Here is a 13,130-nt window from a genome sequence, read left to right on the forward strand (position 1 = left end):
GACCTCGATTTTACGTGCAGACATCGACCCCGATTTTACGTACAGACATCGAACTAGCTTTGAACTACAGACATCGACTGCCTTTTTACGTACATACATCGACCCCGATTTTACGTACAGATATCGACCCAGTTTTTTCGTACAGACATCGACCTCATTTTTACGTACAGACATCGACCTAGTTTTGAACTACAGACATCGACTCCGTTTTTACGTACAGACATCGACCCTGATTTTACATACAGAAATGTACCCCGATTTTACGTACAGACATCGACCCCGATTTTACGTATAGACATCGACCTTGATTTAACGTACAGATATCGAACCCGTTTTTACGTGCAGACATCGATCCCGCTTTTACGTACATAAATCGACCACGATTTAACGTAGAGACATCTACCCCGATTTTATGTACAGACATCGACAATGATTTTACATACAGACATCGACCTAGTTTTGACCTACAGACATCGACTTAGTTTCTACCTACAGACATCGACATCGGTTTTACGTACAGATATCGACCCTAATTTTACGTACAGATATCGACCTAGTTTTGACGTACAGACATCGACCCCGTCTTTACATACAGACATCGATCTTGTTTTTTACGTACAGAGATCGACCTAGTTTTTACGTACAGAGATCGACCTAGTTTTTACGTACAGACAGTGACCCCGATTTTACATCGACCTAGTTTTGACGGACATATATTCAATTCAATTCAATTCAATTCACATTTATTTACTCATCGTTTATAAATACAGTTTCATAGCATAAATGATGGCAAGGATCCTGCATAGAGAAGTTTACACTTCTGTTTTCGCAGGACCCTTTTACATAAAACAATAAACACAACATAATAGATACAAAATATAAAAAAAAACATTTCCTATATACATTTTAGAGTTGTTCATCATCAAAAAGCGATACTGTTTTTCTAACATGATTATTTATACATTTTGTCTTAAAAAAGAAGATATTCAGTTTATTACTTCCAGTACATGTGGATTCTTTCTATATATATTATAGCAAAAGTATGAATACATATAATATAAACAGGCTATGTGTGTACACTCGTACATACCAACACAAATGCATAATATATGCATCTATATTTTATGAGTGAAGCATTTTAAGTTCTGTAATTCGATAAAATGTCTCTTTTTACATATTTTTTTAGTATTTTATAATTTTTGTTAACAATATCTAATTGATTTCTACAGAGCTCGTTCCATAGTTTCGGTCCGTGAATACTGATAAAATGTTGACCAGACGTTAACCTAGACAGTGGGACAGCCAGTCGACAAATCGTGTCAAATTTCGACTCGGAGAGGGCGCCCTACTTTTCTAATTTAGTTCAAAATTGCTAAGTTTTAGGGTGTTGGAAAAACACAATATTTGTAAATTTAGTTGATTATCGGAAAAATGTTGTTAGTGAAATAAATTCATAAATGGTTTTAATATATTGTCATGTAAAATTAAATGTATTTGAACAAAACGATAATCTGTAATTTAACGGCAAAATCAACCAATGTCTTTTTTCCGAAATTGTACCCTAGAAAATCATTAAAATAAAATATTTAGAAAAATTGAACAGTCCTGAATTTAAAATCCCTGTTAGAAAAATTAATAATCTACAGAATACGATATTAAGATACAAAATTCGGTGGTTGGGATGCAGCTCCGACTATTCAAACTAAAGGTACCACTATTTGTTCCATCGAAAACTAGCGAAACCGCCATTTTGTAAACACATCGTCATCGTGTTTATGAATTTATTTATAGCGAACGATATACGCGATGTTTATAATTGTCCGCGTATAAGAATTCATATAAATAAATACATTCCAATACAACGTATATTATTACTTGTTTATAACTATTATAATAGCTTTTATACGAGTCCGAGGCCTAGCCCTATTAGCGAGCGATTGTTCCAGGGGCGGAAAGTCACTTAGTGACGTTGTGATCGGGCGCGTCGGGCCTAGCTAATATTAATAATATGACCTGAAATAAGCGGCTAACAAGAACTGTTATATACTTGCTTACAATTGTTTTGTTATTGATGAACAAACAAGCAATTAGATTGAATAACAAATTATTTATTCATTTTTTTGGGGTAAAAACATGTAGCCTACAAACTAGTACTGTATTAAATATAAATTAATAGTAATATTAAACTAATACAGTATTACTATTAATAAAATATAAAATAGGCCTAACATACAATAAATATTCAATTTTTAAGGTCTACCACATGACAATAACATAATTTACAGAGTATAGTGTAGTAGGTTTGCATTCAACATAACTATTTGTATTGTAATTCATCTAAATCCTCTGCAAACAACATACATATTATTATATATTTGTAATTCAACATTTTGTTTTAAATAATTAAATTATAGTATCCACTTCACTTTCAGTTTGAAGTCACAAAGACAAAGAACTCTGCATCATCAACGATTCCTGAAAGTGTCAGAAAAAATAATAAATATTATTTAAAAAAAAATGTTAATGTCTGGTTGTATATATAATTATAATATTATATGATGACATAAAAGTAAGGCAAATGGAAGCTGTATTTTATTAATTAAATTACAGTATTTACTATTATTATTTATATAATCTAGGCCTACTAGTAGCCTAGCTAGGCATCTATTGAGCCTAATAAATCAAATAATAAATGAAAAATAAAATAATAATATTAATACTGATTGAAAAAAAGTATTTTTGGGGGGGATCAGATCACCAGGCTAGGCCGGCCAGGACCAATGATACTCGTAATCAGTACAACTTAACGACTATCGGATCAGCATCAACACAGTACAAAACACGTCTCGCTATCGCCTATACTGACACACGTGTCTCGCGTTGCCGAAACCACGCTCACAGCTAGAAAATGTACCTACCTTTCGAGGCCTGAGAATACACCAACACATTTTGAACAGGATAGAAATATATCATACTCGATTAAACTAATATTATTCTTGATAAAACAATTGATTATAATTTTTTTAATTTGTTGGGATGCACCTCCGACTATTCAGAAAATGGACAACAAAACAGTAGTCAAATCGTACCACATTTATAAATTTCACGAGTCCCGACTTCAGTCGCCGAATGTATTGTATTAGCTTCGGTTTCTTTGAAGGAAACCGATTGGTTATTCAATTATACTTATTAGGAAATGCTTTTACCATAATAGGTAATGTTGGGCGGTTCTTAAATATTCATGAGAGCTTAAAATAAAACAGCACTTATTTGCTAGGCGACGAAAAATCGTGGTTTCAGTTTTCAACGATAGGTGGCGCTTCAAAATCGTCAATGCGGAAGTAAGTCGATTTTACACGATTTAACGGTCAAAACGCGAAGTGGCTTTCCCACTGTAGAGTATGGTTGTTTTACGCTACAAATATTTCGAAGATTATGGGTAGTATTTTCGTTTCTTTTGAATATCATTTGGATTCGTCTGGGTAAAACGACCCCGTTTTGACGTAAGACATCGACACCGATTATACGCAAGACGTCGACCCCGATTTGACGTACAGACATCGACCCCGTATTTACGTACAGACATCGACCTAGTTTTTACGTACATACATTGACTCCGTTTAACGTACCGACATCGACCCCGTTTTTACGTACAGACATCGACTCCGTTCTTACGTAAAGACATCGACCCCGATTTTACATCGACCTAGTTTTGACGGACATATATCGACCCCGTTTTGACGTACAGACATCGACACCGATTTTACGCAAGACGTCGACCCCGATTTGACGTACAGACATCGACCCCGTATTTACGTACAGACATCGACCTAGTTTTTACGTACATACATCGACTCCGTTTAACGTACCGACATCGACCCCGTTTTTACAAACAGACATCGACTCCGTTCTTATGTAAAGACATCGACCCCGATTTTACGTACAGACAGCGACTCCGATTTTACGTACAGACATCGAACCCGTTTTGACGTACAGACATCGACACCGATTTTACGCAAAGACAACGACCCCGATTTCTCACACAAAACATCAAAGTGTACAGAATAGCTTTAAATCGCATTTGGAGACGTTTTAGACCATTTTGTGATTTTCGAAAAAACATGTTAACATAAAAACATCAAAGTGTACAGAATAGCTTCAAATCGCATTTGGAAACGTTTTAGACCATTTTGTGCATTTCGAAAAACTGTTTAACATAAAAACACCAAAGTGCTTAGAATAGCTTCAAATCGCATTTGGAGACGTCTTAGACCATTTTGTGCATTTCGATGAAACTTGGTTACACAAAAACATCAAAGTGCTTAAAATCACATTAGACACCGTTTTAGACCATTTTGAGCATTTCGATAAAACTTTTCACACAAAACATCAAAGAGCACAAAATAGCTTAATATGGTATTTGAAAACGTTTTAGACCATTTTCAGCATTTCAATAAAACTTTTTCACACAAAACATCAAAGTGTACAGAATAGATTCAAATCGCATTTGAAGACGTTTTAGACCATTTTGTGCATTTCGAAAAAAACTTGTTAACATAAAAACACCAAAGTGCCTAGAATAGCTTCAAATAGCATTTGGAGACGTTTTAGACCATTTTGTGGTTTTCGAAAGAACTTGTTAACATAAAAACACCAAAGTGCTAAGGATACCTTCAAATCGCATTTGGAGACGTTTTAGACAATTTTGTGCATTTCGATGAAACTTGGTTACACAAAAACATCAAAGTGCTAAAATCACATTAGAAACCGTTTTAGACCATTTTGAGCATTTTGATGAAACTTTTCACATAATAATTTTTTAATTTTATAGAATGGAAATTTTGACCATTTTTAGAAAAAAAATCCTATGGTCTCCCGCAGCGAAATTTTCAAAAAATCGCCAAATTTCGACCCTTTTATTTTTTTACATAACTAGATACGATGGCTCTATAAGATGATGCTAACCCAATATATTTGCATAAATGCCAATATTATAGCATAATTATTGAATTTTAAAAAGTGGACATTTTGACAATTTTTCGAAAAAATTCCTTCCGCAGGGAAATTTTCGCAAAAATGGCCAAATTTCAAACCTTTTATTTTTTGACATAACTAGTTACTATGGCTCTATAAAATAATGTTAGCACAATATATTTGCAAAAATGGAAATATTATAGCATCATTTTTGAATTTTAAAAAGTGGAAATTGTTTCCATTTTTCAATAAAATTCCACTGGTCCCCCGCAGAAAAAATTTTCGAAAATTGCCGAATTTCGACACTTTTATTTTTTGATGTAACTAGTTACTATGGCTATATAAGATGATGTTAACACAATATGTGCATAAATGGCAATATTATAGCATAATTATTGAATTTTAAAAAATGGAAAATTTTTCCATTTTTACTATGGCTCTATAAGATGATGTTAGCACAATATATTTGCATAAATGGCAATATTATAGCATACTTTTTTAATTTTAAACAATGGAAATTTTGACAATTTTTCGAAAAAAAAAATCCTATGGTCCCCCGCAGCGAAATTTTCGAAAAATCGCCAAATTTCGACCCTTTTATTTGTTGACATAACTAGTTACGATGGCTCTATAAGATGATGCTAACACAATATATCTGCATAAATGCCAATATAATAGCATAATTATTGAATTTTAAAAAGAGGAAATATTGGACATTTTTCGAAAAAATTCCTATGGTCCCCCGCAGGGAAATTTTCGCAAAAATGGAAAAATTTCAAACCTTTTATTTTTTGACATAACTAGTTACTATGGCTCTATAAAATAATGTTAGCACAATATATTTGCAAAAATGGCAATATTATAGCATAATTTTTTAATTTTAAAAAGTGGAAATTGTTTCCATTTATCAATAAAATTCCACTGGTCCCCCGCAGAAAAAATTTTCGAAAATTGCCGAATTTCGACACTTTAATTTTTTGATGTAACTAGTTACTATGGCTCTATAAGATGATGTTAACACAATATGTGCATAAATGGCAATATTATAGCATAATTATTGAATTTTAAAAAGTGGAAAATTTTTCCATTTTTACTATGGCTCTATAAGATGATGTTAGCACAATATATTTGCATAAATGGCAATATTATAGCATAATTTTTGAATTTTAAAAAGTGGAAATTATAATAACAACTTTATTTAAAAACGGATGCAACACTTGAATCACCATATTGGTGTTTTTCACAAGGCCGTTACTTACTACAAAACTATTTATACTATTAAATTAAATTAAATTAAATTGTTTCCATTTTTCAATAAAATTCCGATGGTCCCCCGCAGAAAAAATTTTCGATAATTTCTTTGTTAGTTATCAACCTAGGGGTTAAATTTTTAGGAAAACATTGGTTTATTTTTTATATAAATTATATGTGCAGAAATTCGTTCTTCTAGCCTCAGATCATTCCTGAAGTTAGACATAAATCACCCAAATTAGTATTAAGTAATTAAATGGATAGTAGATGAAGTACAGTACCAATACATGTTTCAGGAGGACACTTCATGTTAAAGGTGATAATTTTACCACGATGAAATGTATTCAATTACCAGGTTGAAGTATAGTGGAAACACTACTACTGTATATGGCAATTTAAATGTACTCATATAGAACACAGTCAGTTCTACCAAGGTTAGAGGTGTGCCACAATTTGAGATAAGTGGACACATGACTTTTTCAATAGTAAATTCATTACCAGCATTATAAATAAAATGTTAAAAAGATGAGAATGCAAGTAAATATCAGATTCATAGTCCTCATTGTACACAATGATTTTCTACTATCACATATCAAAATATAAAATAATCATATAGCCTTTAATGAATTTACATGGAGGTCTATCCAAATAAAAATATTCAAAATGTCCCTGCCAGTTTGCGTTCAAGAGTACAACCTGCTTAGTTTTTAATATGAGTACTGCTTTCTATACACATAACTTTGATTTCTGAAAAAAAAAATCTCTGTAATAATGTACTTTAATTACTGTAATAATCAAGGCATAGATTATGTTGACCAGACCAGTGAGAGGACGATCGACTGTACAGTACTAACATAAGTCCTCTAGGAGGATACAACTTATTTCTTGTCTACAAAGTGTGCAGTAGTATGCTAATAGTACTATTATTAGATTAGGTATTTGGAGTAGTTTGGAGAGATACATCTATTTATAAGAGAGTACTTTACATTTATAGATATAATACCAATAGGTACCATGTATTGGGATGCAATTCAACAGTTATGAATAAAAAAAACTCTGTATGCTTTTTTCTGGCTGTGAAATATACAATTGTTAAATTAAAAAGAAAATTTAGGGTGATAATCCCAGTATTTACAGTCTAACTTTGATTTCTATGCAACAATCGGCATAAACGATTTTTTAATTAACAGGTATAAAAGCAAATTAAAAGCCCTACGTACTCTGTATGTTGGAGGAAACAAGCATAAGTGCAAATAAATCCTTGTCCACAGGATGTAATTCACTATTTGGAATCAGTAGTACACGACTGTGTTGGACCATAATGTGGTCCAGGTTGACGGGCCAGGAATGATGGTAGTGCCCAGTATACAGTGTAGTTTAGCCTCAAGGCAATACCATGTAGCTGGATTAGCTTTGAGAAATACACTAGAGATTTCATGAGTTTTGGTGTGTGATGATTCAGTTTGATAATTTGTGCTGTGAAAATAAAATTGTTGAATTATAAAGAAAATATTGTAAAATATAACAAGGAAGTTATACTATAGTATAATTAAGGGGTAACCGTAAAATATATAATAATAATAAATGCAATGGGAATTACTATTACTAATATTATGTATACAATACAATATTACAGTTAAATTCATAGGTTGATATTATTTTATTATTATAAGGAAATCGGTTTTAGAATGAGAAAAAAACCGTCCCAACCTAGATTTGAACCCAGCTATCAATAAAGCTATAAAGCTATTGGTATGAGTTGACCAATTATTTGGGTACGAGTTAGCCAAGTTTGGTACGAGTTGACATGGGTACGGATAAAGATCAACCCGTACCCCCATGCCAACTCGTTCCCATCCCATAGTAGAATACTACTTACATGTTAGTTTAGCCTAGCTGGGCTAACCTACCTCACCTCTCACATGCCCTTCTGAAAAAAACGCGACCGAAATTACTGGAACCCTACCCTAGCCTACTAGACCTAGTCCTAGGCTTAGGCCTAGTAGATAGTAGTGATACGTAGTACCATGGAACTATAATAAATGGTAGACGTATTAGTACTGTGTAGTATATGCTAACACGTCTGGCTCTACGAGGCCTTTTTTTTTTTTTTTATTCAGTATATTACACAGAGGCGCCTTACAAGATGAAACCATCTTAGCTTCAAGGCGCCTCAGATTAACAATTACAACATTTTAAAACAACTAACAGAAACATCAATTAAATCTTCCAGAATTAACAAGAAATTGTTGTACATAATAAAATAATAAAGCATTTTCACAATTCGAAAGAAGATCGGAACCAAAAATATAAATTTCACTTAAAAATGTTAAATTAAATGTTAAAGAAAAATCCTTGGCTAAGATATCCTCAATAATTGAGTTAGCGCTTACAAGTAGAATATCTCTTTGTGTATTATAATTAGGGCAGTAACATAAGAAATGAAGCGGATTCTCAACATTAAAGCCACAAGTACAATTTGGATTGTCCCGAAGTCCATGTAAGAATAAATGTGAATTGAGACAGCTGAAACCAAGTCGGATTCTAGTGTGAATTTGGTTAATCTTCTTATCACCTGTATCATAATAAGAACGTTTTTTTGTTTCAAACAAATTGGATTTCAGTAGCAATTTTTTAAACTCAACAAGAAATGAGGAATTTTTTATTTCATTATTTAACTCATTCCAATGTGTTATAATAGATGGGACAAAAGATAAACGATATGATGTGGTCTTACAAAATGGAATTATTATATTTCGGATGTTACGCAAGTTATAAACTTCAATATTGTCAGAAAAATTAAATAAGGAGTAAAGATACACTGGTGTTAACTTATGAATAATTTTAAAAAACAGTATTAGGTTAAGAAATTTTCTACGTTTTTCCAATGATAACCAGCCTAATTCTTGTCTTAATTCCACGCACCAGTACATATTCTACCTGCAGAAATCTGGATATTTTCTAGTTCATCACTTAATTTATCTGGAATATTACACCAAACAGGAGCTGCATATTCCATTAATGGTCTAACGTGTGATATGTAAATGTGACAGAGAGCCTGTCGAGGTAGAATATGTTTGACACGACGTAGCATATTTAAAGATAAAGACGCTTTGTTAATTACAGATTGGATATGGGAATCCCACTTGAGTTTTGCATTAAGCATTACACCAAGATGCCTATGATCATTTACAAATTGTAGATTTACATTATTGAAATTTAAACTAACATAGTTATCTAAATGTTTACGTGTAAACAGTATAGCTTTCGTTTTGTTAGCATTGAATGTTACTTTCCATTTTTTTGCCCAATTATAAATGACATTAAGATCACCATTTAATTTTTGTTCTGAAATATTACGATCTGTACAAATATCATATAACGAAGTATCATCTGCATATAAACTAATATTAGATTTGATATTATCAACCATATCATTTATGAATACAATAAATAAAAATGGACCCAAAACAGATCCTTGGGGTACTCCTGCTGTAATGGTCACCCAAGGACTGGTAGTTCCTTCAATAATAACACGTTGCTCACGTGAGTTTAAGTAACTTTGGAACCATTTTAGAAGAGTGCCATTAATTCCATATTGATTTAATTTGTATATAATCCCATTATGCCAAACTTTATGGAAGGCTTTGGAAATATCCAAAAATACCGAGATTACTTCTTTCCTTAAATCTAAAGCTCTATTAAATGTATCTATAAGATAAAGAAGTTGATACGTTGTCGAGTCACCTGGTGTAAAACCAGATTGGAATTGAGTAAGAAGTTTATTATCCACAAAGTATTTATATACTATATCAAAAACTAGTTGGAAAGTATGGATATAGGGCGGTAGTTCTCAATAAGGGATTTATTGCCTTTTTTATGCAGAGGAATGACATTTGATTTTTTCCATTCCACAGGAAAATATCCTTGGCTTATGCAGAAGTTATAAAGCTTTGTCAAATGGGGTGCAATAATTTCAGCAGATTCTTTTAGTATGATACTGTGAATTTCATCAGGTCCCATCGCCTTGTTTTTATCCAGCATAGTTAATAATTTCATGATCTCATCAACAGATAATTTGAGAGTTGAGAGTCTCGATGCAGTTCTATATGTGAAGTCCGAAGGAAAATCATCATGATTAGGAATAAACGATTGAGATTTAAAATAATTGTTAAACGCTTTAACTTTCTCACTATTTAAAGTTAGGACATCATCGTTTAATTTGATTGGAGGAATCTTATAATATTGTTTGGAATTACAAACTGAATTTATGGTAGACCACCAAGTTTTTGAATCACAGTTTTTATTCATTAATAAATCAAATTGTTTATCCAAAAAAGTTTGTTTAGCTTTTCTTATTGCTTTAACAACTTTTGCGCGAATTTTCTTAAAACGTTTCATATGCGAATTTGAGTTATTTCGAGTGGAATGGGCGCGATTTCTTTTGCGAATAAGAGTTCTAATATGAGCATTAATCCAAGGCTTGTCATTAGGACGCACAGTTATAATTTTAGATATATAGTTATCAACACAATTATTAAATAAGTCAATCCAATTTATGACAAACATCTTCAACCTTTGAAGATGAATAAACTTCTTCCCAATTTACAGAATTAAGAGCATTACGATATAAATTAAAATCAGTTTTTTCAAAAAGATATATTTTACGATTGTATGGCTTGTCCCGTGTGATACGAATATCAATATTTGCATATACTGGACTGTGATCACAATTTAAAAGTGGGCACAATGCACCAAAATCATTAATATATACATTTTGACTAGTAACTATATGGTCAATACAAGACCGTTGGTCTTTTATGCAACGTGTTGGCATATTGATGTGTTGAGTTAAACCGTTTTGTTGTAAAAATTCGTAAAATGATTTTACAAATCTATTTGTGTTTCCAGCATTGTACCAGTTGTTATTTTGAGCATTCATATCGCCCATCATTAAAGTTAAGCTGTGTCGAGACAAAACAAAGTTATTAGTACTGTTTTGAAAATAGTCAAGTAGATCCTGATCAGATTGAACATCACTTTGTGGTGGCCTATAACATACATAAGTCAAAATCGTCCAGTTTGAAACTTGTATTTCACACCTTATCACATCTGACAAGAGATCATTACAAATATGGGAATCAACTAAGTGTATAGAATTAGATATGTAAAGAGCACATCCGCCGCCATGGCGGTTTCTATCATTTCTAATAGGTTCTTGATAACCGTCTAGTAAAATGTCATGGTTCAAGATAGTTTGATCTAGCCATGTTTCTGTTAAAGCAATAATATCATAGTTATTTAAATTTGCTAGGTGTTGAATTTCAGCTAGTTTACCTGGAACGATTAGACTACGTATGTTAATATGGCAAACTGTAAACTGTTCCGGACCAGGATTTGGATGTATATCGCCGCACAATAAAAGCATGCACATTAGAATACTTAATTTGATAGCAACATTATTACGCCCCAAATTTATGATAAATAAATTATCCATTATCAGTAAAAAAAATAAGTAAAGTACTCACTTTAAAAACGCTAGCACATATGAGAACACTTAGCCAAACGAACATAGTAAACATTGAAATAAAAACAAGAGAACACGTTTTTGCTATCTAAAATCAACAAATAATGGTCATATTCCGTCGGTAAGAAACGAACTGTTAATGACACCGCACAGCCTAAACGTTCTTAATGTTCAGCAATCAGTCGTTCAAAATCATTTTCATTCTTGATATGCTTGGGTTTTTCTTCACCTTTACACAGGGCCCATATCTTGCATCTGTTAGTCCAGGCACGTTGAACTCCATCATGGTGTCTTACCTTCCAAAAGAGATTGAAATTTGCTTTTGTTAAGTCTTCCGAGATATAAACCGGCATACCCTTCAGTTTGGATTTGGCTGCAAACACATTGTTACGGGTCCTGATTGAATTGAACCGAACAATTATTGGCCTAGGCTTGTCAGTAATAGGACCGATTCGATGAGATACTTCAATATCGTCGGACTTGAAAGTGATACCCATTTTGTCGCGAATAACCTCCGCCACCAAATCATCAGTTGACTTTGTCGAGTCCTGTAAACCGTAGAATCTAAGGTTATTGCGACGTGAATATTGTTCTAAATAGTCCAATCTGGTTTCAATATTACTGATTTGCTCCTGCAGCTTATCAAATGCTTTGTTTAATGTCTCAGTAATAGAAGTAGTCAGCTCCTGAAGCAAGTCTTTCTTCAGCTTATCAACATCTAACTTCGGGGCCATGATTACACTTGCTTTTATACAGTACCACCACTGTTTTACATATCAGGTCACAATCACAGCTGGTAATTTCGGCCAAATTTACTAATTTGCATAAGTGACGCAGATGTTTGGAAACCTTATTGATGGATTTTGATTTGCATATGGCTAGCACAGTAATAGTTAACCTTGCAGTGCTTTCAACGGCGAGCCAATGGCAATAGATGCGGTATCATGGGGGTAAAATACTCACTGCTTATTGACACCGACAGAGCATTGACCATCATCTTTAAAAGTTTACATGATAAGTCCTAGATGCTATTTACGATGATAATGATACAATCAGGAAAAAACAAAGATAAATGTCTCTTTGAAAGGTGAAAATCGAGAGCAAAAAAGTTGTACGTGCTCACTCACCCAATGTCTCTCATAGGATGGCTTTTTATGCTCATAGGATGGCTTTTTTGGGCGTCCCAATGTAGGCCTATGCCTATAGCTAGGACAGATTTCCCATTCCTGCAGGCCTTTAGCCTATGCTCTAGTAGGGCGGCCGGGTGGCGATTTTTTTTTTCGTACATAAGTAAACATGAATAATTCTTTAGTTAAATTTTTTGTTCCGTGTGTACCCAATCGTATAGCAACAAGTGATTACAACTGCGATACGATTC

General features: G+C 33.0%; 1 protein-coding gene across 1 annotated transcript; it reads right to left on the reverse strand.

Moving 5' to 3' along the window:
• Positions 1–11,916: 11,916 nt before the first annotated feature.
• LOC140057711 (uncharacterized) lies at positions 11,917–12,486 on the reverse strand. The gene has a single exon (XM_072103431.1). The coding sequence runs from the start codon at positions 12,484–12,486 to the stop codon at positions 11,917–11,919; it is 570 nt and encodes a 189-aa protein (XP_071959532.1).
• Positions 12,487–13,130: the final 644 nt, after the last annotated feature.

This window comes from Antedon mediterranea, chromosome 8 (genome assembly GCF_964355755.1).
Source record: "Antedon mediterranea chromosome 8, ecAntMedi1.1, whole genome shotgun sequence".
In the NCBI taxonomy this organism is placed as follows: domain Eukaryota; kingdom Metazoa; phylum Echinodermata; class Crinoidea; order Comatulida; family Antedonidae; genus Antedon; species Antedon mediterranea.